Genomic DNA, 27,656 nt, shown 5'->3' with positions numbered 1-27,656 from the left:
TCTACAGCTATTCAAACTCCATGTGTCCCTTTACTGTTTAACATTGCACAAATATGTTACATCCATTTTGTGTCTATCAAGCAGAGTCCATGTTCCACATGAAATGTGTCTTTTTCCCAGAATCCTCTTCCACGTTACTGTCCTAACTTTTAGCTTTATATACAGAGGATGAATGTTAACTTATCCTTCCTCAGCTGTCCTAACACTTGCTATAATCTATCACCAGGGTTTTGAAGGACTTCCATACGGTTGTGTCCTGGATACACACGGTGCCCCCTCCTCTCTGCATTTCCTCCTTGTCCCGGTTCATATCACCAACGCAGGCCCAGCCAGAACTGTCCGCCCAGGTTACACACCACTTGGAGTGGTCCTTATGTGAGGAGAAAGTGACAGTGGGGTCAAAAGAGATTGTCAGGGCATTATATGTGTGATATGCCAGAGAGCAATTCGATTGGAGGATTCCCCTGGAATTTAACCAAAATTGAACACAAAGATCAGACTTCAATGCCTCTGACACCCAACCGGAGTACAGGTCTGCAGAGAAAGAACATATACATAGAGTCAGATTGTATCCCTACATACCACTATGTCAGCATACATAATACATGCATAGCTTACCATCAACTCCTGAATGCCCTATAACATCAAAATACAGTAACCCGGCTCCTGAGTGTCTTATTACCCCTGTAATATCTTATTACAGTAACCCAGCTCCTGAGTGTCTTATTACCCCTGTAATATCTTATTACAGTAACCCAGCCCCTGAGTGTCTTATTACCCCTGTAATATCTTATTACAGTAACCCAGCTCCTGAGTGTCTTATTACCCCTGTAATATCTTATTACAGTAACCCGGCTCCTGAGTGTCTTATTACCCCTGTAATATCTTATTACAGTAACCCGGCTCCTGAGTGTCTTATTACCCCTGTAATATCTTATTACAGTAACCCAGCTCCTGAGTGTCCTATTACCCCTGTAACATCTTATTACAGTAACCCAGCTCCTGAGTGTCTTATTACCCCTGTAATATCTTATTACAGTAACCCGGCTCCTGAGTGTCCTATTACCCCTGTAATATCTTATTACAGTAACCCGACTCCTGAGTGTCCTATTACCCCTGTAATATCTTATTACAGTAACCCGACTCCTGAGTGTCCTATTACCCCTGTAATATCTTATTACAGTAACCCGGCTCCTGAGTGTCTTATTACCCCTGTAATATCTTATTACAGTAACCCGACTCCTGAGTGTCCTATTACCCCTGTAATATCTTATTACAGTAACCCAGCCCCTGAGTGTCTTATTACCCCTGTAATATCTTATTACAGTAACCCAGCTCCTGAGTGTCTTATTACCCCTGTAATATCTTATTACAGTAACCCAGCCCCTGAGTGTCTTATTACCCCTGTAATATCTTATTACAGTAACCCAGCTCCTGAGTGTCTTATTACCCCTGTAATATCTTATTACAGTAACCCGGCTCCTGAGTGTCTTATTACCCCTGTAATATCTTATTACAGTAACCCGGCTCCTGAGTGTCTTATTACCCCTGTAATATCTTATTACAGTAACCCAGCTCCTGAGTGTCCTATTACCCCTGTAACATCTTATTACAGTAACCCAGCTCCTGAGTGTCTTATTACCCCTGTAATATCTTATTACAGTAACCCGGCTCCTGAGTGTCCTATTACCCCTGTAATATCTTATTACAGTAACCCGACTCCTGAGTGTCCTATTACCCCTGTAATATCTTATTACAGTAACCCGACTCCTGAGTGTCCTATTACCCCTGTAATATCTTACTACAGTAACCCGGCTCCTGAGTGTCTTATTACCCCTGTAATATCTTATTACAGTAACCCGACTCCTGAGTATCCTATTACCCCTGTAATATCTTATTACAGTAACCCAGCTCCTGAGTGTCCTATTACCCCTGTAATATCTTATTACAGTAACCCAGCTCCTGAGTGTCTTATTACCCCTGTAATATCTTATTACAGTAACCCAGCTCCTGAGTGTCCTATTACCCCTGTAATATCTTATTACAGTAACCCGGCTCCTGAGTGTCCTATTACCCCCTGTAATATCTTATTACAGTAACCCAGCTCCTGAGTGTCCCATTACCCCTGTAATATCTTATTACAGTAACCCAGCTCCTGAGTGTCTTATTACCCCTGTAATATCTTATTACAGTAACCCAGCCCCTGAGTGTCTTATTACCCCTGTAATATCTTATTACAGTAACCCAGCTCCTGAGTGTCCTATTACCCCTGTAATATCTTATTACAGTAACCCATCTCCTGAGTGTCCTATTACCCCTGTAATATCTTATTACAATAACCCAGCTCCTGAGTGTCTTATTACCCCTGTAATATCTTATTACAGTAACCCAGCTCCTGAGTGTCTTATTACCCCTGTTATATCGTATTACAGTAACCCTGCTCCTGAGTGTCTTATCACCCCTGTAATATCTTATTACAATAACCCAGCTCCTGAGTGTCTTATTACAGTAACCCAGCTCCTGAGTGTCTTATTACCCCTGTAATATCTTATTACAGTAACCCGGCTCCTGAGTGTCCTATTACCCCTGTAATATCTTATTACAGTAACCCGGCTCCTGAGTGTCTTATTACCTTATTAATATCTTGCTACAGTAACCCAGCAGATTAAGGTCTTAATAATTATGTAACAAACTATATGAATGAGAGAATGTATAGTGCTTTAATCATACCTTCCAACCTTTTGAGATAGGAACGAGGGACACCTATTAGCAAGAGTATGTAGGCATAGGACAACCCCCGCCACACCCCCTTAAAGAAGAATTATACAAAACACCATGGTGGCGGTTCCCCATCTGAGCAGGGTGATCATGCGCGCTTGGACTTATACCTTGTACTGAGTGTCTCTACTGTGCGCACATGCAGCGCTGTATCTGGGGGTTGTTTTTACCTACATGCTCCCCATTTTTGAACTCAGACGTTGCAAAGATCAGGCTTCAGGCTTAGCTGGGTTTATGCACCAGCAGGTCCTACAATAAGCCTGTTTTTACAACTCTCTAATACTTGGAATCCAACCGCAAATTGATCACCTTCCTCGTTAACCCATTGTGGTGGGCTCATTAACCTGGCCCATGGCACTACATTAAAGATACAGAGATATGATTAGCTCCCGATGAAGCTTTATACATAAAGCGAAACATGTGGAGCATCGCAAATACCCACCATCCGTTGTCCTAATATGTAGTAGGATTTTATCTCCCTATTCTGTGTATATCATGATATGTACTGTTTGTGTTTTTCTTTGAGATATATGCACTTTCATTGATGATTTTAATGTATTTCTTTCTAAATAAATTGTTTTTTATTAAAATCGTGCCTTTAAAGTCCTTGCCTGGTTCACACTCAAACTTTCTATGATAATTGGGATGTGGCACGTTGTGTAAAAACCTTGTGTGGCGATCAGAGTACTGCTATCTGAAGTCGCCTATCCTGTTCAGTTTAGTTGGTTGGTTAACTACTTTTTTTTATTTTATTATATAATTTTTGTGCTCCTTGTTTTGCCATTGAAGTCTGAAATACAGTATGTTTTTTTCTTTGGTTGTTCTATAGGTGTAATTCGGATGTGGCATTGAGATTTATTATACAATTTAAATAGGAGTTACTGCACATTATAGCAGATTTCATATTACCTATTTCCAATCCCGTTCTCACCAGGAGAAGACAGTGAATATTGCTAGCGGTTTATAACAGCCACTTGCAATAATTGCATTTAAAATCTGTCAGGCTAGTTGTACCCAAGTTGATCGATCAATTAACTTAGGTACATTCAGCTTGCCCATACATGGATCGAACTTCGGCCGGTGCAGCCGGCCTAGTATGGCCGGCTTTAGTTAAAAGTTTACAGGTATACTGGAAGAATCAACAAGTAATAAAAGTATACAAAGAAACACAATAACTGCTGTGTTAATGCTAGAGATAGACAACATCGGGGCTTTTTTCAGCTGGAACTTGGTGGAACTCAGTTCCACCACCTCTGGCTCAGGCCCTCTGCTCCCTTCTCCCCACTATCACTTATAAACACAGAAACTGTCTTCTGTGTTTACATGAGACAGCCTCCCTCCCAATGGCTCCCACAGATCTGATCTCCTGAGCCTCTAAGTGCAGGATGGGGACAAGAGAGATGTAGGTGCCTGTGGTGCAGTGCATATCCTACTGGATAATCTACCTGCAATGAGACAGGCAGAGCCACCTACAGTGTGCAGGGAGGTACTAGAGACGGCTCGGTGCTTCAGCTTAACACAGGAACACAAGTAAGACATGTAGAAGATGGAGGAGCTTTTAAGAAGGGAGGGAAAAGATGGGGCAGTGGAGAGGGGCGGCGGGGGGGGGGGGGGGGTTGCATGCAGAGGTCAGAGCTGAAGAGGTATTAAAGTCCCATGATGAGGATATGGGATGCAGAGGTAAACAGCTGTGGAAGAAGGCTGAACTCTGCACTCTATGTGTAGTGCACCCCTGAACTCTGCACTCTGTATGCAGCGCACCCCTGAAATCTTCACTATGTCCATAGCGCATCCCCGAACTTTGCACCTAGCGCACCCCTGAAATCTGTACTCTATGTGTAACACCCCCAAACTCTGCACTCTGTATTTAATGTACTTCTGGTATTTATTACCTCTTTAAGACTCTTCCATTGTTAGTGAAATTTGACCACACCCACTATTTTATGTGGTTTGGTGGATGTGTAGGGAATGGGGTGGAGGGAGGGGAGTTTTTGGGGGGGTCGTGGTTGGGTTCCTGCACCTTTTTTCTGAGAAAAAAGCCCTGGACAACATCATATGCAAGTAATAATTTTGCCTACCAGTACACTGACTGTCATGTGAAAAAATACTTGTAGTTTACATATCTTAATAGTTAATATGTGAATTTTAATTAGAGACACAGCCTGAAAGGAAAAAGGTACTTCTATGATCTTGCTTTTAAAAACCTATAACGCTCCGTGAATGCTGTCTGATGAATCCTGCATTAAACTTTTATCACTAAAATCATTATATAAAACTGTTTAAAACCTTGTAAACAGAGAAAACAAATAAAAACAATGGACTAAAAACTATTACAATTTCCTTCTTAACTTACCGTCTCCAAATCTGGCATGCTTAGCAAAACTCACAAATGTTTTGCCTCCTGCAGAGGTGAGGGTGACTTGCCTGTTCCAGGGTGGTGACTTCACTTCCTTCTTCATTGCTGCATTCTTTAGGTCAGGTAAGTCACCGCTGAAGCAGTCAGGAACCGAGGAATCATATGGAGTAATGGTGTTGTACAGGAGTTGCGTTCCTGAGAGGGACATGTACTGTCAGTTGTTACTTCCCTGAACCAATTCGTTTAATTTCATCAGCATCTAAATATGTTAATCTGGACCAATCAGCTTCATTTTTTAAGTGCCCCCACCCAACTCAATTTACCACTGAAAACCCCCCTTCTAAGGGCTAGATAACGTAATTTTCCCATTGACCTGCCCTCCTTCTTTGGACCAATTAGATTAATTTTTAAGCATCCTCCCCTTCACTTTACCACTGAAACCCCCCTACTAAAGGCCAGAAAATGTGAATTCTCCATAGACCTCCCCTCCTTTGGGCCAATCAGCCTAATTTCACTTCTGACTACTGCTGCTTTTTGGTACCAATCAACCTAATTACTACGTAAAAGTTGAACACCAGGTATGGATTTTCTTGTACAGTTACATTGGTCAAGCTTGAATAAATGTAACTACAGGATGCATATTCCATACCTGTGAGATCACTGTGGAAGTTGAAAATCACGGTAGTAGTAGTCGCCACTACTACAGTGATCTCCGTGGTCTTCCAGGTCCCCTGCCGAGCGACTGCAAATTACTGCTGCAAAAGTAACCATAGGGGGTTGCTTGCTCGGCACAGGTGCCATTCTCAGAACACCTTGTATTTTTCTCAGTGAATGCAAGGAGTTCTCTGATGGGACAAGGTAGAGGTAGTGGCTTCACTGCTCCACCTCCCCACCCCATCCAATCAGAGAATGCCTTTCATTCATTAAAAAAACATCAAGCTGTTCCGTAAATGGCGCCCATGCCGAGTGGGCTACTCCATGTGGTTACTCTGCAGCAAGAAAACCACTCAGCACTGGCCTCGAGGACAGCAGTGATCACTGTAACAACATATGTATATTTACATGGTCCAAGTTGAAGAAATACAATCAGTACCTGGAATTCATTTTTATTATCCAGCTCTTTCAGAACCAGTCGGCTTCACTCACAATGCTCTTGCCTCTTTCACCTGCTCATGTAGCTACTCTACAGTATGACCCTCTTTGCCTCGACTAATCAGCTTCAAAATACCATTACTCAGACCCCTTTGCAGTTCCCTACTGATTTCTCCTTAGACCCTGCCTCCTTCTTTGGACCAATCAGCTTAATTTTACCTCCTTCTGCTTTTTGGTACCAACAGCTTCATCTCTCTTATTCTCCCTGCTCTCAGGGCAAATCAGTTTCATTCTCCAATGCTCTTGCCTCTTTGCTGGCTCAAATAGCTCCTCTAGGGCCCTCCCCCCTTTGCCTAGACCAATCAGCTTCACAAAACCAATAATCCAAACCCTTTTCAGTTCCTCATTGATTTCTCCATAGACCCATTGGGCCAATCAGCTTAATATTACCTCCTGCTTTCAGTAAGAATTCATTTCATCCCTACATTAATGTCCTTGCTCTTGCAGGAGCAGTTGGCTTCATTCTATTATGCTCCTGCTTCCTTTTATGTAGCTTTTGCCTTCTCATATAGCCTCTAGGGCCCTCCCCTCTTTGCCTAGACCAGTAAGCTTCGCAATACCATTACTCCAAACCCCTTTTCAGTTATTTAGCGGGTTCCCCATAGATCCCCACTCCTTTGGACTAATCAACCTAATCCCCCCTTCTGCTTTTCACTACCAATCAACTTCATCTCTATGTTAATCTCCCTGTTCTCGCAGGACCGGTCGGCTTCATTCTGCGTTGCTCTAGCCTATTTCTCTGGCTCAAATAGTTCCTCTATGGCCTTCAAATCTTTGCCTAGACCAACCAGCTTCCCAATAGTTACTCCAACCCTTTTTCAGTTCCTCACCGACTTCTTTGAATTGTAGGTACGGGTAGGTGACACAAATGAATGTTTGACCATAGTGATGTGCACTGCTGGGCCAGTCGTACTGGGAAGAAGCAGACGGGGGGAAGCTGGGGGTGCTGTGTACCAGCCAGAAGCCACTTTCTTTGTCCAGGAGAATCACACCTAAGGGAATGAGGAAAACACCCAGAAATATTGGTGGTGGGCTTCAGAAAAAGTAAAGATTCCATCTGATCTGCATAACCTGTATTCACACATACCGGGGATTTGTTCCTCCTCATCTCAGTATAATGCCTTTTCCAATTTCATTGGTGTGCTGACAGATGCACCCAGTCCCTGACCTCACACACTGCCTCCCAGCTGAGGCAGGCCCCAGACGGTTCAAATTCCTTTCCTGCAAACATGGGCTGCAGGAAAGAAATTTGCACGATTCCCCCATCAACACACACAGTGCTGACAGGAGAATCCCTCCTGCTGAGCAATTGTCTGCTCCCGGTAGGGGGGCGGGCGGAAGAAGCCGTCTCTGCCGACTGAAGACAGGGATTATTGCTAGCGCCTATAGCAGCCGCAATCGATAATCACAAGTGAATCCGGCAGGCTGGTTGTATCCAAGTTGATCAATCATTTTGGTACATTTTGCCAGACCACACAAGGTTTGAATCTCGGCCAGTTCCTGCTGCATCGGCCTACATTCTATGACCATTCTTATTATATGTAAGGTCAGACAGTTGACAAGTCGTAAAGCGGAACTCCGGGATAAGCCAATAATGTCTAAATACTGTGAGAACTAGCATCAAATAGTATAGTATTCAAGGACAAAGCCACTGGCTTTCTTTTTTTTAGGGCAGCGGTCTTCAACTTTTCTAAACAAAGGGCTGTCCTCCAGACTCTGGGGAGGCCGGGCTGTGGTAAGTTGCAATACATCAGTGGGAGTAAACAATGCCCCATCTTTCGTGTTACTGGGAGGATAAGTGACCCAATGTTGGTGTTAGTGGGAGGAATAGTACCCCAGTATGGGTGTCAGTGAGAGGATTAGTGCTCCATTGCTGGTATCAGTGGGAGAAATAGTGCCCCATCCTTGGTGTCAATGAGGAGAAATAGTGCCCCATTCTTGGTGTCAGTGGGAGAAATAGATCCCCATCCTCGGTGTCAGTGGGAGGAATAGTGCCCCATCCCTGGTGTCAGTGGGAGGAATAGTGTCCCATCCCTGGTGTCAGTGGGAGGAATAGTGTCCCATCCCTGGTGTCAGTGGGAGGAATAGTGTCCTATCCCTGGTGTCAGTGTGAGGAATAGTGTCCCATCCCTGGTGTCAGTGGGAGGAATAGTGTCCCATCCCTTGTGTCAGTGGGAGGAATAGTGTCCCATCCCTGGTGTCAGTGGGAGGAATAGTGTCCCATCCCTGGTGTCAGTGGGAGGAATAGTGTCCCATCCCTGGTGTCAGTGGGAGGAATAGTGTCCTATCCCTGGTGTCAGTGTGAGGAATAGTGTCCCATCCCTGGTGTCAGTGGGAGGAATAGTGTCCCATCCCTGGTGTCAGTGGGAGGAATAGTGTCCTATCCCTGGTGTCAGTGGGAGGAATAGTGTCCCATCCCTGGTGTCAGTGGGAGGAATAGTGTCCCATCCCTGGTGTCAGTGGGAGGAATAGTGTCCCATCCCTGGTGTCAGTGGGAGGAATAGTGTTCCATCCCTGGTGTCAGTGGGAGGAATAGTGTCCCATCCCTGGTGTCAGTGGGAGGAATAGTGTCCCATCCCTGGTGTCAGTGAGAGGAATAGTGCGACATCTTAGGTGTCAATGGGAGGAATAATGGCACATTGTTGGTGTTAGTGGCAGACATTTTTCCCTGTTGTTAGGGTCAGTAGGGTAATTGGTGCCTTTTTTATCAGAGTTAAGACTGGAGCCCCAAAGGCCAGATAAAGATACGCAAAGGGCCACATTTTAGACCGCTGTTTTAAGGGCTTTTCTAACGTAATTTTATTAAAAAAGTCCAAAAACAATATATGAGTTTCCCTCACGGGGGTATTCAGCATTGCTCTTCCACCCAAACAAAAAGACATTGAGCCTCCTGGCTTAAACATACAGCCTTGTGGTTCTGGCCTTATTCTTCAGGACCTTGTCTGTTTCCTACAGAAGTCCTCTCACAAACACACACTTTGTTCATACAGCTAGCAGCTCCTTGTTGCTCCGGCTCCCACCTCTCTCCTAGGTGGAGCCCTCCTGATTCCTGGGCAAAGACCTCCTGTTTGCTGGGGTGCAGCCCAGATCCATGGTCTGGTCTCTACAAAAAGCCCAGCACACCTGACCAATAAGCTTGATGGTGGTTCTAAAAACCTGGACCCAGGATTAGCGATTTCATCTCACCCAGATATCGAAGAAATCTCCAGGCTCCAAGTCCCAAGACAGATGTAGCCAGGAGCTGGCTAACGCTGCCTGCATTGTCAGGAGACATTGTGTATCATCGCTGCTCTAAAGCGGTTTCCTCCTAGTGTTCAGATTCAGTCACACTAATACAGGGATCAGTGCTAAAAATTTACACTGTCACTGTACTAATGACAATGACTGGGAAGGTGTTAACATCTACGGTAATTAAGGGGTTAAATGTGTGCTCTTACTAAGGAATGTGACAGTTTTTATTCCCTGCTTTGCAGGGAAACAAAAACTGGCTCATCCCTGCTGACAGGACAGAGCTCTGTATTGTTTGCATTCCCAGAGCTCTGTCTTGTCATCCTGTTTGCTGATCAGTGGGTGCTGGCGGTCAAACATTGGCTGGAACCCGCTGATTAGGGGTGATCGAACGGTTCGGGTCCACCATCGGTTCGGCCCGAACATTGGGTGTTCGAGGTTCGGCCGAATTTAGAACTTTTTGCCCAAAAAGTTCGGAATTCGGCAACCAGAACCGACCAAAATGCAATGCTTCAGGAAATGGGCTTTACAAGCCCGTGATTGGACCAGAACCATTACCAAAAGCCAATTGAGGGGGCAGGAGAATGCTAGGAATGTGATTGGAGTGACTAGGGGGTCCCTAGACCAATCATTAGTGAATACGCCCCCCAGTATATAAGATCGCCCCCGCCAAATTCCTAGCATTCTTGTACGGGACATGGAAGAGAGTGGAATGCTGTTCTGTTCTAATGTGTTACAAAGTGTCATTTAGCTATTTTTAGTGTGAGGAAAGGGATATCTAGTGTAGTTAGAGTGCTCCTTTACACTTAAGTTAGCTTCAAAAATTTAGTTTCTGTAGGGAAAGTGTTAAGTGTAAAGGGACCGTAGTGTAGTGTAGGGTTAACTGACAGTGACTGCTATGGAAGGGTGACAAAACCCTTCCATAGCAGGGTGACCGCTATAGAGAAATGATCATTTCTCTGAGTTGCTTCGGGACAGGAATATGGCTTCTCACCAGCTAAGCATTTTTCATGCTGCAGGGGCTGCCACTGCCAGTGCTTTTTTGAGGACATGTTTGATGTCAGACATGACATCTGAACATGTGTATAGAGGGTATATATACACATATATGTCTGTATATATACCCCTAGACATATATAGGTGTGATAGTAGCAGAAATATATGCTTGCGCTAATGAAATCATTTACAGTAATATATTTCTGCTACTATCACACCTATATATGGCTAGGTGTCTATATACATATAATTATGTGTGTATATATACCACTATACACAAGTTCAGATGTTTTGCCTGCCTCAAAAGAACCCCAAAAAATGCCCAAAAAAACGCTAGCGTCAAAAAAAATGCCCAGGTGTGTTTTTGCTGGCATTTTTTGGGAGTTTTTGGAGGCAGGCAAAACATCAGAACTTGTGCACAATACCACTATACACAAGTTCAGATGTTTTTCCTGACTGCAAAGAACCCAAAAAAATGCCTGCTTTAAAACCGGCAAGGTGTGAAAACCGAGAAGAGAAGCTAACCCCCTGAGCTGAAAGTGTTCTAATACAAACAATCCTTTTTTTTTATGGTCCTGGACATGCTACAGAGCTGAAACTTCACAGGTACACCTTTTAGACCCCCCAGATACGAAATCCAAAGTAAAAATCAAAAAAATCTCTTTTTTTTTTTTTTTTTTAATTTTTCAATAATTGGCTTTTTTATCAAAAATTAAAATTTTTAAGAACTTTTTTTTGTGTGATTTTGTGTCTGGGGGGGTCTAAAAGGTGTACCTGTGAAGTTTCAGCTCTGTAGCATGTCCAGAACCAGAAAAAAAGATCATATAGGTGTAAAAGGAGGGTCCCACATCCCTGTTCTACTGAAAAATGATCTTTTTTTTTTTCATGGTTCTGGACATGCTACAGAGCTGAAACTTCACATGTACACTTTTTAGACCCCCCAGATACTAAATCCAAAGTCAAAAAATCTCTCTTTTTTTTTTCCAATAATTGGCTTTTTTATCAAAAATGATAATTTTTAAGAACTTTTTTTTGTGTGATTAATAGTTAATGGGGCATGACCCAGAACCCTAGGGACTTTTAGGGGCATTTATTGGGTTTTAGGGCTTAAAAATTGTGTTTTTTGATTACCGAAGTTCGGGTCCCATTGATTTCAATGGGGTTCTGAAATCCGGGCGGAACTTTCGGGAAGTTCGGATGTTCTGGCCGAACCGAACTTTTCAAAAGTTCGATCATCCCTACCGCTGATCAGCTTATACTGTGACTAATCACAGCACGAACGTGTGCACCCCCTATCCGGAAAAGCTGGATCACATATTGGATTCAAGTTCCAGCGCAGGAGCTCCTATATGAGGTGGTCGGCAAGCAGGTAAAGACCGCTCACTGCTGCTCTGCCTCCTTGTGTAGGGTGACTGGTCTTGTCTCCGCCCCCTCCTGTAGTTTTCTGCAGGCAGCCTGTAGTGGGTGGAGCTGCTAAGCCCATCCCACAGATCTGCTCTCTGCATGGTCTATGTGCAGCACAGTGCTGGTGTCACTGCTACTTTCACAAGGTAATGTCAAGGTTTGCAAAGCTATTTGGTGCACACAAAGTGGATTTACACAGCCATAACATTATGACCAGGGGCGTAACTACAGGGGTTGCAGGGGTTGCAATCGCTACCGGGCCCCATGCTCCAGGGGGCCCGGTAGCAAACCAGTGGGTGAACTTCCAGGATTGCAAAGGTCACACTTGCGACCGGACCCTGGCATTGCACCACTGTGGGGAGGCCCCAAGATTGCAGAAAGGGGGCCCACTGCAGAACTTGTGAAAGAATCCTGCTGCGGGACCGTAATAAAAGGCCATGCAACGAGTGTAAAGAGCCCCAGGATTAGTGGGAAGAGCCCTGGGCTTGAAGGTAAGGGCCCCGGCCAGGGGTCTGGGGGGCCCTTCATGGTTTCTTGCATCAGGGCCCTGAAGGTTCTAGTTACGCCTCTGATTATGACCACTGACAGGTAAAGGGAATATTTTATTACAATGGCATCTGAAAATTGGTGGGATATATTAGACAGCAAGTGAACATGTTGTTCGTGAAGTTGATGTGATGAAAGCAGAAAAAAAGTAGGCATCGCCGTTTGCTGTGAAGCCCATATTGACCCGTGTCCATAGCCAAAAGCTTCTACAATGGTCACATGAACATCAGAACTGGACTACAGAGCAATGGAAGAAGGTGGTCTGGTTTGATGAATCACGTTTTCGTTTACATTATGTGGATGGCCGGGTGCGTATGTGTCACCCACCTGGGGAAGAGATGGCACCAGGATGTGGTACAAGAAGGGAGGTCGGCAGAGGCAGTGTGAGGCTTTGGGCAATGTTCTGCTGGGAAACCTTGAGCCTTGCCATTCATGTGGATGTTACTTTAGTATCCATGCCTCAATGGGTCAGGGCTGTTTGAGCAAAAGGGGGCCATACTCAATACTAGGTGGGTGGTCATAATGTTATGGCTGATCGATGTATATCCTTAGTGGCTATTGAGGAATACTGTATATTTAAATGAAAGTTTTTGTGCCAGTTTTAAGCTATCTTATTAAAAATACCCTTGTATTGGCCCCTATCCCCCCCCCCCCCCCTACTAACTCTGCAGGGATGAAGGCTCATTAGGTGTAGGGGTAGAGGGAATAAGTTGTAATAATAATCACCCCCTTCCGAAGCCACTTCTCTAAGGTGTTCTGGCTGGCGGCATCATCAAGTGCAATGCAGGACCAGTAGTCCTGCACTGTACATGAGGATGATGAGGCCTTACTCACAAGCAGGAGCAGTGGAGAGAAGAGGAGACCCACCGCAGAACAATGACTAGAGTTAGTATTACAGCTTCTTCCTCTGCTATTAAAGCTGTTAACGGTTGTGGGAGGTGGGGTGGAAGAGAGATGTAGCTGGTAGTGGAGAAGTACTTTTTACAAAAATCCCAGAGTTCAGTTTTAAAGTGACCTCTGATCCCCTATCCCAACTCATGTGCACAGATGTTAGGTATGGGACCAACTGAAACATCCCCAATCCCCAGTAGCCACCAAAACCGAAATATTAACTACTTTAATACCGGGCACTTTCACCCTCTTCCTGCCCAGGCCAATTTTCAGCTTTCCGCCCTGTCGCACTTTGAATGACAATTGCGCAGTCATAATACACTGTAACCAAATTAATTTTTTATCATTTTCTTCACACAAATAGAGCTTTCGTTTAGTGGTATTTAATCATCGCTGGGTTTTTCATTTTTTGCTAAAAAAAAAAAAAAAACACAACGAAAATACCAAATATTTTGAAAAAAAAAAGTTGTTCTTAAGTTATTTTCCACCTTCACTGATGTGCGCTGATGAGGCTGCACTGATGGGCACTGATGAGGCGGCACCTATATGCAGCACTCGTTGGCACTGAAGGGGACCAATAGGTGGCACTGATGAGCACCGAGAGGTGGCACTGATGGGCACTAAAAGGCAGCACTGATTGGCATAACCTATGCACACAGATTGGCCTCACTAATGGGCACAGACTGGCCTTACTGATGGGCACAGATTGGCCTCACTGATGGGCACAGATTGGTGTCACTGATGAGCACAGATTGGTGTCACTGATGAGCACAGATTGGTGTCACTGATGGGCACAGACTGGCGTCACTGATGGGCACAGACTGGCATCACTGATGGGCACTGTTGTGTCTGCATTGTAATCAGGGCACTGATGATCAGTGCCCTGATTACCTTTACACATATTCCCTGTGAGGAGATGCCTCTTATCAGCTCTTCTCACCTCACACTCTGTCAGTGCGAGAGAGAAAAAGCCAATAAACTTCACTTCCTTGTTTACATGTGATCGGCTCTGATCAGACATAACCAATCACATGGGTAAAGAGCCGCGGCTCCTTGCCGAGATTGGGGTCGCACCGTGTCCCAGAAACAGGGAGCGCCCAGAGACCACTGACAAAGAAATGATCAGTCTATAAAAATGTCCCAATTGACAGCAATGGGGTTGCCTGCCTCACATGGGTAAAGAGCTGCGGCTCTTTGCCGAGATCTGGGTTGCAACGTTTCCAGGGAACATGGCGCACCCAGGGGCGCCGTCATATGACTATGATTTGTCGGCTGGCAGGCTGCAAGTGGTTAATTTCGTGTGCTTCATTATATGAGGAAAAATCAGTTCAGTCATATATAAACATGTTCAGCCATAGGCAGAATGTAGGAAATAATAAAGATACCTTTGGTGTGGCCACGAATCATATTGCTTGTGTCATGAGGAGGCTGATCATTATACAGTATATACGCCACATTCTGCAAAAGAAAACAGAGTATATTGTTCTCATCATTGTATGTTAATAATTATACACATAACTTGTAATCATATATGATCATTGTAGGTGGCCCTAATTATACATATAACTTGTAATCATATCTGTACATTGCAGGTGGCCCTAATTATACATATAACTTGTAATCCTATCTGTACATTGCAGGTGGCCCTATTTGCTCTTTATGTCCTGCTTTGTGCCCTGATGAACTTCCTTACTGCATGGTTTGTAAAATAGAGTATACTGTAAAACAATCAACTATCTGCAGGCTCCAATGACATGAAACATCCACAATGCTCTTGGTAGTCAATGACCATGTAAATTAGGCTCCCCAAGATTTAGATTTTGAGGGAGCTAGGACGCAGCAGATTTTGTTCACGGTAGGCAAGGGGTAGTTACACATGTAAAATACAGTTCATTCATGTAATATGTTTTCTTCCTAAAGAATTAGCAATTCTGTATAGCCAGTGTTGGGATAAGGCACTCCAGCCATACAATATAGCCTGATCCTAAACAACGGCAGCACAGTAATCCAAAGCCTTCCCCCTGGCTGCTAATTGGACAATGAAAAATCAGCAATAGCCTAATCTATCACCATTTCACTGCTCACTGTGCTCTCTACTTCTGCCAGCATGCTCATAGTCAATATACTTTAGGGTATACTTTAGAGTAAACTATTTTAGACCAGTCACAGGAATGGAGGAAGCCTGCCGGAGCCAGAAATATGGTAGTTATTACACCTTATCTCTGTACGTCTTAACTAAACGAGCTTGCAGTGTGGGGGGTTCCATGGCAAGGTTAGATTGTGCAATTCCTGTAGTTCAGCTTTCATCATTCTGTAAACAGCAAAAGAAGAAGCTGGGTTTGAAAAGGTTTGGCTTTGTATTTGTAGAAAAGTACGTTTATGCTGCAAGGGCATAACTTAAGCAGTATCAGCAAATTGTAAACCATCCTTCCTCTTTCACATCTCTGATGAGCTTCATCATAGTCATGAAAAATGCAGCGATCACATGAGACGTCCAGCAGCTCAGAGCTGTCCTTCAGATTTCAATGCTGCACTTTGCATATGGTCATGGCGATTTATAGGGTGCTAGTGGTGCACACCTGATTCAGCCTTCCAGCTTTTCAGAAGGCTTTGTTCACAGGAGGTATACATACTGTAAGTGTACCCCTGTGAGGGGTCACACCCAGGGTGATTTCAGGGCGATTGTCCCATATGACAGCAATGGGCCTGCCTGCATGGGGATGCATCAAACACCCGTGCAAAAATGGCCCTCCACCGCTTGTGTACGGCCCAGGCGAACAAGGCCTGAGCAGTCCTCCTGGGACAAAAGGTCTTCTGTATTTTAGGCACACACATAGGTATACTGTACATACACACAGATGGTACTGTGCAAAAGTCTTAGGGCTTGCCCGAATGCTTAAACAATCCATTTTAGCAGGCTGTTTGGTGTCCATTCTATTCTATATGGGCGGTGTCTTGTGTTTTTTACAACCGCCGTTTCCCTTTTTCAACCCCTTCACGCCGACATAACACATATATGCGGCCTCACTGGACTTTGCCTTTTTGCAGTGGGGCCGCATATATGCAGCACAGAGACCGGGGTCTCACCGAGAGCCCTCAAGTCCTGTACTAACGCGGTACCCAGAATTCCTGATTCGGGGACACCTGATCACTGCGGTAGCCTCTGATTGGCTACCCCAGCGATGAGTCACTATTAGGCCCACTCTGTGTTTCTCTCTCTCTGTGAATGGAGAGGAAAAATACATTGTATTTTTCTTCTCTCCTTGCAAAGAGAAAACAAAAAAAAAAAAAATAATAATAATAATAATAATAAAAAATAAAGACCTAGATCAAGGTTTGATCCAAGTTAGTGTGTGGGCCAAGTACTTAAAGCGGAGTTCCACCCTGGATTTTTTTTTTTTTTTTTTAATACCCCCGGGACAGTCAGGGCTAGTACATTCCACAATGGCTAGCCTCTGATCTGTCCCGGGTTGCACTTACCTGTTAGGACAAATACTTACCTTGCAAACGTCTTGTCCAGCGCTGCCATCTCAGCTGTGGGCAGCTTGAAGCCAGCGAGATCCCCTTCGGCATCTTCTTCCGCCTTCTTTGGTCCCACGATGCTCTGCGCCGGCCCCGACGTCACTTCCGGGTCGCGCGCGTCATCCCTCTACAGCTTCTGGGCATGCCCAGAAGCTGTTTAGAAGGGGATGACGCGCGCGACCCGGAACTGACGTCGGGGCCGGTGCAGGCGCAATGATCCCTGGGAGCTATGACGTTCAGCTCCCAGGAATCATTGCAGAGCCAGGAAGTGACGACGGGCCGCGGCCGAGGAAGGAGGAAGAAGGAAGTAAGGTAAGTATTTTTTCTTCGCTACGAGGTAAGTAAAAAAAAAAAAAATATGCGATTATCCATTTCTTTTTCAGGTGACCCGGAGCGAGAAGATGGAGGTAAGTATAAAAATAGGGTGGAACTCCACTTTAAGTCAGGGGTTTTCAAACTATGGCCTTCCAGTTGTTCAGGAACTACACTTCCCATCATGCCTAGACATGTCTGTGAATGTCAGAATTTTACAATGCCTCATGGAATGTGAAGTTCCACAAGAGCTGTAGGGCCATAGTTTGAGGATCCCTGACTTAAGTGTAGCACCCTACAGGTAGGTGCTAGGTAAAATATAGTGGGCTTTGTCTGCCTAACAGCAGAGCCATGATTTATTTTTGTAAGGTAGGGTGTCATGGCTTCCAGGTGTGTCTGCTGAGAGGGGAGTCTCCCCACTAGCTCTGTGAGAGGCTTCTCATAGGGCAGTGGAGGAAACCCAATCAGGGACACATTCAGGCTTGTAACTACCCCAGAAGGCAGATTCTGCCGCAGAGGATTCTGGGAGTGGGTATACGTTTGAGGGGAGTGCATGACTCATTGTCTTTGGCGGGAAGCAGAGTCCAAGGGGGAGAGTACGATTGTCTCTCCTGTCAGAGGAAGCGGATGTCTCTGGGTGCTGCCTGAGAATCCAGAGGGTACTGAGTTGAGCTGAAGGGGATCCGGTGTGCCGAGAACCAGCGGAGAGAGAGAGGGGTCCAGTCCCAGGAAAGCCTACAAAGGTCGTGAGTGCTGTGGATTGCCCCTGGGGGTCTGCCTAGTGTTAGAGGGGACCACTCCGGAAAAGGTTCTAGGATCCAAGTGTCAGCTAGCTGTAAAGGGGGTGCCTGGTCAGAGGACCCTGAAGTGTTAAGGGGGCGCCTGCAGTTTGGGCCCTGAAGAGTCAGTGTACAGTGTGGAGTGTACCAGTTGAGAGTTGCAGCAGCACAGGAATTCACAAAGAGCTACCTCAGGCAGTGCAGGGCTGGAGGGAGCTATTCAGTGACGTTTGAGCAAAGCAGTGTCAGGAGTCAAGTTTTCTACAGTCCTGGATCTTCTGAATTACAGTTGAAGTTCCAGCACAGTTTTCAGTGTTACAGTGTATTCAGGCATCAGGAAGCGTTGGTTAGTGTCGGCTGGCGTCAAGACAGCGCTAATAGGCATTTCTTGCCAAAAGAGTCCCAAAAGTTTATCTAGTTGAGCCAGAGGGGTATGCCAACCATTCCCTTCTCCCATCCCCTAAATACAATAAAACAACCAAACCAAGGATGCCGGAATTGTCATTGTCTCAGTTCTCACACCTGGGGTCACAGCTCACATGGGCTGGAGAGGTAACCGGTAACAATGGCAAACCCACCTCAGGCTCAATGCCTGGAAAACCTGCTACATAAGTAATTTAAAAAGCTGCGGTTTTGGAGTATGGCGGTGTAGAAAAGGACCGTGAAAAATTCAGCTATCAAAAAGTGGTGAGTAAACTACTCTCCTTATTTATCTCTGCACCACACTGTTTTTACAACTTGTGGACTGTCCCATAGCCCCCTGAGCCTTTAATCAGACTCTATATAAAAACATTGGAACTATTGGACTATAAGCATCAAAAAGAATAGGTGCAAGTTAAAGGAGATGGAGGGGCAAGGAATAGGGGACGGGATAAAGAGAGGAGAGAGGAGGAGGAAAGTGTGAAGTTGGAGTAAAGTAAAATCACCAGACAGAAGATAATATATTTAAGGTTCTAACCGGGAGAAAGAGGGAAGAAAACCAAGCCAAGAAAATGAAGGGGAAACCAACTAAAGGGACAGGGGCGGTAAAATGGCCTAAAATTAGTGCAAGTTAAGGAACAATAAAAAAGCATATGTCGCAAGAAGAGAGCAATGATAACTCAACAACGGAAAAACCACAGGGAACCCGTGTGAAACAGGTGACGGGAAACATTAACGTTAATCAAAACAGGCACAAGTATAGCCAGTCAGTCGGGATTAGAAATAGAGTTGGAAAGTGACACCGAAGGTGGATACATGGAAGAGCAAAGTTTGAAAGCCCAATTGCCTACAAAATCAGAAATGGCGGCCATGTTCGCTAAACTTGAAAACTCTCTAAAAACCGACAAGGCAAAGTTACATGGAGACCTAGGTCAGATACTGGAAAGAGTGGAAGACACAGAAGAGAGACTGGACGTGCAAACACAAGTAATAACAGAGCTAAAAGAGGAAATGAAAAACTTACAAACTGAACAAAGGAACATGGAATATATATTAGAGGATCAGAAAAATCGAAACAGAAGAAAAAAAACCTGAGAATCTGTGGCCTACCAGTAGGGATGCAGGGAGAAGACTTAAAAGAAATAATGAAAAAAATATTCAACCCATTATTAGGAAGAGCTATCACCGATCCATTAAATAAAGAAAGAGTACATCGGGTCAGAAGACCACAGGGAATATTGATGGAAATCCCAAGAAATATAATAATCAGATTCCGAAACTATAAAGAAAAGGCACAAGTTTGGGGAAGCTTGAGAGGAGTGCCACTACTACAATACGAGAGTATCAGAGTATCAGTCTCCAGATCTTTACAGATCTTTCACATGAAACATTAATGAGAAGGAGACACCTCAAACCCCTTATGGAACAGATGTGGGAACAAGGTATACAGTATAACTGGGGTTTTCCTGCATGCCTGGTAGGTCGTAAAAATGGCCGCTCAGCAAAGTTAGGATTTTCCGAAGAGCTCCAAGACTTCTGTAATAAACTACAACTTTTGATTCCAGATGTTCCCGGATGGACAGAAAAAAGGAAATGGAGAATAAAACTAGCGGAAGGCCAATGGTCATTGATTACCAAAAAGAGTAGGGTTTTGAAGAAATTAAGGGACAGAAATATAAAGGGGAACTTTGAAGCATAAAGGCGACACTCAAGATTTAGATGGGTTAGGCGGGAAGGAAAAGGATAAAAATGAGTAATAGGGATGGGAAACTTGGGCACCTGGAGAGCTCCTGGCCTCCATCCTAGGCGAAGTAGACGGGTAGAGAGTACCCAACTAAAAAGATCATCAGTCTACTTGGAGGCCATGGATAGGTCTAAAGTTTTAAAACAAAGGGACGTTGGTAGTGGGGTGGGGAGGGGGGGGGGGTGGAGAGGGGGTGGTGGGGGAGGGAGAGGGGTGGATGGAAGGTGGGCAAAGGGGAAGAATATATAGTGCCAAACACAAAAGTGTTTTCCTTTTGATCAGACTTGAAATTGAATTCCCTTGCTTGGTCCTAAGGAGCTTCCCCGACTTGTGCCCAAAGAAGAGGCAGAAGGGAGGAGAAATAGGGCACAAAAGAAGAGGAGAGGGAAAGACAATTTGATTACTTAAAATTTTTTTAACTTATAATGTAAGAGGACTGAATATCCCAACAAAAATACACAAGGTCTTACAGGAAATTAAACGACACTCAGCAAGTGTATTCTTTTTACAGGAAACACATATAGCACAAGGTAAAATTATATTGAAAACACCACCCGACATGGCACTATGGAGACTCTCCAACTAAGAAAGCAAGTAGCAATTGGTATAGCAAAAGGAATAAGGTTCTCTGTGGAAGAAAAGACCCAGAAGGGCGATATATATTTCTGAAAAGAAACCTGCAGGGAACGGAATGTACTTTAGCTAATGTATACTGCCCTAATAGGAACCGGAAAGTGAACTTGAAAGGAGCTCTAGGGAAGCTATTGGACTTCAAAAAGTATAATTTAATCTTGGCAGGTGACTTAAATTTCTGCATGGAACAAAAAAAAATACACATGTAAAATAAAGTCCTGCTGGCTGCTGAATACAATAGCTGTCAGGGGAGATTGCTTCATCCACAGGGCAGGGCCCAATGGGAGAGATCTAAACGTGTATGGCTAGTGTCAGCTCCTAATTGTCCACACTATGACATTACACAGTTGTATTGACTAGGTAGAAGACCAAGGGGGTGTCACCTGGGACTGTGAGAACTTGTAAAGCTGATTGATGGTCCGTCCTACTGCACTGTCTGTGCTGTTCATCAGTGAGACCCCTTGCTTCCAGCCATCACTGTTACCATCCTGGTACATGTACTTCATTCCATCCTCAGCGCTGTGATCCATATGGGGTAGCTTGTACACAATGAACCTGGAAATTAGATTTAACTAGAATATTAGAGTGCAAATCATTGGCTTTGAAAAGACCACATTTTTCCACAAAAAAAAAAAATCCAGTTTGAAAATAAATAAAAAAAAAAAAAATCAATGAATTTATATTTTCTTTTTCTTTTTTTTTTAATTTATATTTTCATCCAGGTACCAGGATCTGTTTTTGACATTAGCCTCCTGTAATTCCCTAATAATAATGCATTTGTGCATTCACAGCCCTATTTAATACTACGAGCATGTGATGATGTCATCATTGGGCGTCTCCTGTCTCATTGTCCAATCACAGGATTGAGTAGGTTCCTGATAAGACTGAGATGTTGTGCACGACCTGTGGTCTCTGCAGGGGTGCCTGGATCTCAAGACTGGTCGCACACAGATACAAACTTACTGCAACCAATCAAATCCCCCCTTTTCACCTTGGTTCACACCTATGCGTTTTTTAGTGCATTTTTCAGAAACGCACTACAGGCCATTTAACCACTTGACCTTCAGAAGATTTTCCCCCCTGTCATGACCAGGCAACTTTTTGCGATTACAGCACTGCTTAATTTTAACTGACAATTGCGCGGTCATGCAACACTGTTGGTATTTGATCACCTCTGCGGTTTTTATTTTTTGCACTATAGACAAAAAAAAGACCGAAAATTTTGATTACTTTCTGCTATAAAACATATTCAATAAAAAAAATTGAAAACAAATATCTCATTTCTTTATAAATTTAGGCCAATATGTATTCTGCTACATATTTTTAGTAAAAAAAAAATAAAAATAAAAATCCCACTAAGCGTATATTACCAACTATGGGATATAAACTGGAATTTTTTTTTTTTTTACTTATAGTGGAACTGCGATATTGCAGCGGGAACCAGTGACACTAAGGCCCCTTTCAAACTTGTGCAACTTGTCCTGCGACTTGGGACTGCAAAGTCGCATGACAAGTCGTACCCCATGATTTCCAATGAATACCGTTCATTTCTGTGCGACTTCAAAGTAGTCCCTGCACTACTTTGGTCTGACTTTGATGCGACTTGAGGTTCATAGACCTCAAGATTATACAGGCATTGCTTCAAGTCATGTCGAAGTCGTGGCAAAGTTGTGTCAAAGTCCTGCAACTTTCAGGTCATACAAGTGTGAAAGGGGCCTTATACAGTGATCAGTGCTAAAAATATGCACTGTCACTGTACTAATGACACTAGCTGGGAAGGGGTTAAACATCTGGGGTGATCAAAGGGTTTACTGTGTGCCTTGTCAGTGTTGATGTTTACTAGATGGATTCTCAGACATCCCAAGTCTCCCGCGATTTGCAGGAGTCTCCCGTCTTTGGCCGGCGGCTCACGGACACCCGCAAGTGCCGTGCGATCTCTTGGCTGCCGCGGGAGACTTAAGACCCGTACACACGAGTGGAAATTCGGCCGGGAATTTTCGTCCGACGAACGATCTGACGATTTTCGGCTTGTTAGTATGATGCTTCCGACAACCGACTCCGACTTTTCGGCCGAAAAAATCCTGGTGTGCAGGCTATAACATTTTTGTCGACCATCAAAACACGTCCGATTTTCGTCTCATTAGTACAGATTTTGATGGCGAAAAATCTGATGAGCAAGACTAGGCATGCTCAGAGATGAAAGAACACATACAAAGCAATCCAACACATGACATCACTTCTGAAGTAGAATTCTGTCGTGCAGGAAAATTGCAGTGCAGTGTAGAGCACATTCCAACCAACAGACGGACGACCGGTCGGCGGAAATTCGTTGCGTTTGTACGAGGCTTTAAGCTGGATACACACTATACAACTTTTGTTGGTAGATTTCCTTTAGATTTACCTTCAACTATGTAACATAGAAACATAGAAACATAGAATGTGTCGGCAGATAAGAACCATTTGGCCCATCTAGTCTGCCCAATATATCTGAATCCTATGAATAGTCCCTGGCCCTATCTTATATGAAGGATAGCCTTATGCCTATCCCATGCATGCTTAAAGTCCTTCACTGTATTTGCAGCTACCACTTCTGCAGGAAGGTTATTCCATGCATCCACTACTCTCTCAGTAAAGTAATACTTCCTCATATTACTTTTAAACCTTTGCCCCTCTAATTTAAAACTGTGTCCTCTTGTGGTAGTTTTTCTTCTTTTAAATATGCTCTCCTCCTTTACCGAGTTGATTCCCTTTATGTATTTAAAAGTTTCTATCATATCCCCTCTGTCTCTTCTTTCTTCCAAGCTATACATGTTAAGGTCCTTTAACCTTTCCTGGTAAGTTTTTTCCTGCAATCCATGTACTAGTTTAGTAGCTCTTCTCTGAACTCTCTCTAGAGTATCTATATCCTTCTGGAGATATGGCCTCCAGTACTGCGCACAATACTCCAAGTGAGGTCTCACCAGTGTTCTGTACAGCGGCATAAGCACTTCTCTCTTTCTACTGCTTATACCTCTCCCTATACATCCAAGCATTCTGCTGGCATTTCGTGCTGCTCTATTACATTGTCTTCCCACCTTTAAGTCTTCTGAAATAATTACTCCTAAATCCCTTTCCTCAGATACTGAGGTCAGGACTGTGTCAAATATTCTATATTCTGCCCTTGGGTTTTTACGCCCCAGGTGCATTATGTTGCACTTATCCACATTGAATTTCAGTTGCCAGAGTTCTGACCATTCTTCTAGTTTTCCTAAATCCTTTTCCATTTGGCGTTTCCCTCCAAGAACATCAACCCTGTTACATATCTTTGTGTCAACAGCAAAAAGACAAACCTTACCATCGAGGCCTTTTGCAATATCACTTATGAAGATATTAAACAAAATTGGTCCTAGTACAGATCCCTGAGGTACCCCACTGGTAACATGACCTTGTTCTGAATGTTCTCCATTGACTACAACCCTCTGTTGTCTGTCACTCAGCCACTGCCTAATCCACTCAACAATATGGGAGTCCATGCTCAATGACTGCAGTTTATTGATAAGTCTTCTATGTGGGACAGTGTCAAAAGCCTTACTAAAATCTAGATATGCAATGTCTACTGCACCTCCACTGTCTATTATTTTAGTCACCCAGTCAAAAAAATCTATAAGATTTGTTTGACATGATCTCCCTGAAGTAAACCCATGTTGTTTTTCATCTTGCAATCCATGGGATTTAAGATGTTCCACAATCCTATCCTTTAATAGGGTTTCCATTAATTTGCCTACTATTGATGTCAGACTCACTGGTCTATAGTTGTTCGATTCCTCCCTACTACCTTTCTTGTGAATGGGCACGACATTTGCCAATTTCCAATCTTCAGGGATGACTCCTGTTACTAAGGATTGGTTAAATAAATCTGTTAATGGTTTTGCCAGCTCACCACTAAGCTCTTTTAATAATTTTGGGTGTATCTCATCAGGACCCTGTGACTTATTTGTCTTCACTTTAGACAGCAATCTTAGAACGTCTTCCTCTGTAAAGACACATGGATCAAACGATTCATTAGTCATCCTTTCAAGTGGAGGTCCTTCTCCTTCTTTTTCTTCTGTAAAAACTGAACAGAAGTATTCATTAAGACAGTCGGCTAGCCCTTTATTCTCTTCTACATACCTTCCGTCCTTTGTTTTTAATTTAGTTATTCCTGGTTTTAATTTCCTTTTTTCATTTATATATCTGAAGAATGTCTTATCCCCCCTTTTCATAGACTGAGCTAGTTTTTCTTCTGCCTGCGCTTTAGAAGTTCTTATAACTTGCTTGGCCTCTTTCTGCCTAATCTTGTAGATTTCCTTATCTTCATTGCTTTGGGTTTTTTATAATTACAAAATGCTAGCTTTTTATTTTTAATGATTTGGGCCACTTCTGCTGAGTACCACAGTGGTCTCTTCCTTTTTTTGCTTTTACTGACAAGTCTAATTTTCTGTTGCCTTCAATAATGCACCTTTTAAGTAGTCCCATTTCTCCTGGACTCCATGTAATCCGTACCAGTCTGATAAGGACTCATTTATGACTAATTTCATTTTTGAAAAGTCTGTTTTTCTAAAATCTAAAACTTTTGTTTTTGTGTGGTGTGACTCTTTCACAGTTCTTATATTAAACCACACTGACTGGTGATCACTAGATCCCAAGGTTTCGCCTACAATGACATCATATACCGAATCCCCATTTGTGAATACCAAATCCAAAATGGCCTCCCTCCGGGTTGGCTCCTCAACCACTTGTTGCAGAGACAACTCCAGTAGGGAATTTAGAATATCTGTACTCCTGGTAGAACTTGCTATTTTGGTTTTCCAGTTTATATCTGGAAGATTGAAATCTCCCATAATGATAACTTCTCCTTTCATTGTCATTTTAGCTATTTCTTCAACTAGTAGATCATCTAGTTCTTTGACTTGACCAGGTGGTCTATATATCACACCTACACGAGTTACTGCATGATTAGCAAACTGCAACGTAACCCAAACTGACTCTATGTTGGCCTCACCAACTTGTATTAGGTTAGATTTAATGCTATCTTTCACATACAGGGCCACTCCTCCTCCTTTCTTGCCTTCTCTGTCTCTTCTGTATAAAGAGTACCCTGGTATGGTTATGTCCCAGTCATTTCTTTCATTAAACCATGTCTCCGTAACAGCCACTAAATCTACATTCTCAGATGCCATTATTGACCCAAGTTCATTGATTTTTTTACCTAAACTGCGAGCATTTGTAGACAGGACTCTGAGCTTATCATTTCTTAACCTCTGTGCTTCTGACCTGTTCTGGCATTGTTTCGGGGGGCAATTGGACTCTTGTAATTCCACTCTTTTGCCCCCCCTTCCTAGTTTAAATACTCTTTCGCAAATTCTTGGAGTTGTTCACTAAGTACATTTGTTCCTTTGAGAGAAAGATGCAAACCATCTTTTTTGTACAGTTCCTTTCTATTCCAAGTAGAGCTATCATGAGAAAGAAAGCCAAATCCTGTAGTGCAAGGGCCTGCCTGATTGCATACACATTGAAAGTGTTTAGATTTGACCTCATATTATATGGTTTTGGTAAATCTAAAGGAAAAAACCTAAAGAAAATTATATAGTGTGTATCCAGCTTTAGGATGTCAGGAGTCAGTGACAGAGCCGCTGCTTCCTGTATAGTTCTGGCTCTGTCACAGGCGGAGTAATATGAAATGCACTCCGCCTGTGACAGGAGCCATACAGGAAGTAGCGGCTCTGCTCTCTACTGCTTCCTCCAGCAGTACCCACTGTCATGACCAGCAGTACCCGCATGACCAGCATTACCCGCCAGCAGTACTCCCCAGCATTACCCGCCAGCAGTAACACCAGCATTACCCACCAGCATTACCAGCCAGCAGTAACCACCAGAAGTAACCGCCAGCACTACCTGCCAGCAGTAACCACCAGCATTACCAGCCAGCAGTAACTGCCAGCAGTTATTACCAGCATTACCCACCAACACTACCCGCCAGAAAAACAAGCCAGCACTACCCACCAGAAGTACCCGCCAGCAGTAACCACCAGCATTACCAGCCAGCAGTAACTGCCAGCATTACCAGCCAGCAGTAACCACCAGCACTACCTGCCAGCAGTAACCACCAGCATTACCAGCCAGCAGTAACCACCAGCATTACCAGCCAGCAGTAACCGCCAGAAGTACCTGCCAGCAGTTATTACCAGCATTACCCACCAACACTACCCGCCAGCAGTAACCGCCAGCAGTAACCGCCAACAGTACCCGCCAGCAGTATCCGCCAGCAGTATCTGCCAGCACTACACACCAGCAGCAACCTCCAGCAGTCTGCAAAATAAATAGAAAAGGTATGTGCATTAGCGTGTGTAAATTGTTGCAATATGTTTTTTAATAACTAGTTGTGTTTTGTTGTGTTTTGTCATAATATGTCATGTCCTTGTTTATACATGTATAAATAAGGACATGACATTTTCTGGCTGTCTAAGTCATATGTGCTAGGAGTGCAACTATCCCCCAGCACATAACTGTAAATATCCCAGCATGTGCAGTGTTTCTGACTCCTACCACCAAGACTTCAAATAACTGAAGTGGTCATGGTGGTTAGAGTGTTCCTTTAATATCTCTCAGAAGAAGTAAACCTATGTATACTGATTTCATTTCATTTGATCACCATTTAATGTATCAAGAACCTGACTAAATCTGAGTACAATAAATGTAAAACAATATTTTCTCAGACCTGTACAGGAAAGCCCAAAACTTAAACTGATAATCCTATGACCAATGGGAACTCACCAGTCTACTGGTTGGCCATTATCCCCGTAACAAGAGATGGCAGTAGAGGACAGGTAAGGCATCAGCAGGAACATCAGTAGCTGCAGCGCCATCTTCTGGTTTG

General features: G+C 43.8%; 1 protein-coding gene across 1 annotated transcript; it reads right to left on the bottom strand.

Annotated features, from left to right (window-relative positions):
• Positions 1-27,656, bottom strand: DNASE2 (deoxyribonuclease 2, lysosomal). Its single transcript, XM_082254298.1, has 6 exons — positions 27,554-27,656; positions 21,145-21,316; positions 14,737-14,809; positions 7,117-7,278; positions 5,132-5,329; positions 1-534 (listed from the first exon to the last, which is right to left on the bottom strand). Exons 1-6 carry the CDS (start codon positions 27,643-27,645, stop codon positions 200-202), a joined length of 1,032 nt encoding a protein of 343 aa, XP_082110424.1. The 5' UTR covers positions 27,646-27,656; the 3' UTR covers positions 1-199.

Source organism: Pelophylax lessonae, assembly GCF_965119305.1.
Source record: "Pelophylax lessonae genome assembly, chromosome: 4".
Taxonomy (NCBI): Eukaryota; Metazoa; Chordata; class Amphibia; order Anura; family Ranidae; genus Pelophylax; species Pelophylax lessonae.
Note: the sequence above shows the minus strand (reverse complement) of the source record. Positions and strands in the feature narration are given on the sequence as shown.

Bases quoted from the DNA above. Each gene is read 5' to 3' on its own strand.
- DNASE2 (XM_082254298.1), bottom strand. From the start codon at position 27,645: ATGGCGCTGCAGCTACTGATGTTCCTGCTGATGCCTTACCTGTCCTCT. The intron at 7,279-14,736 runs GTATCTTTATTA...TCATTCCCTTAG, and splicing joins GATTCGTGGCCACACCAAAG to GTGTGATTCTCCTGGACAAA. The intron at 535-5,131 runs GTAAGTTAAGAA...CTTTCTCTGCAG, and splicing joins GCATGCCAGATTTGGAGACG to ACCTGTACTCCGGTTGGGTG.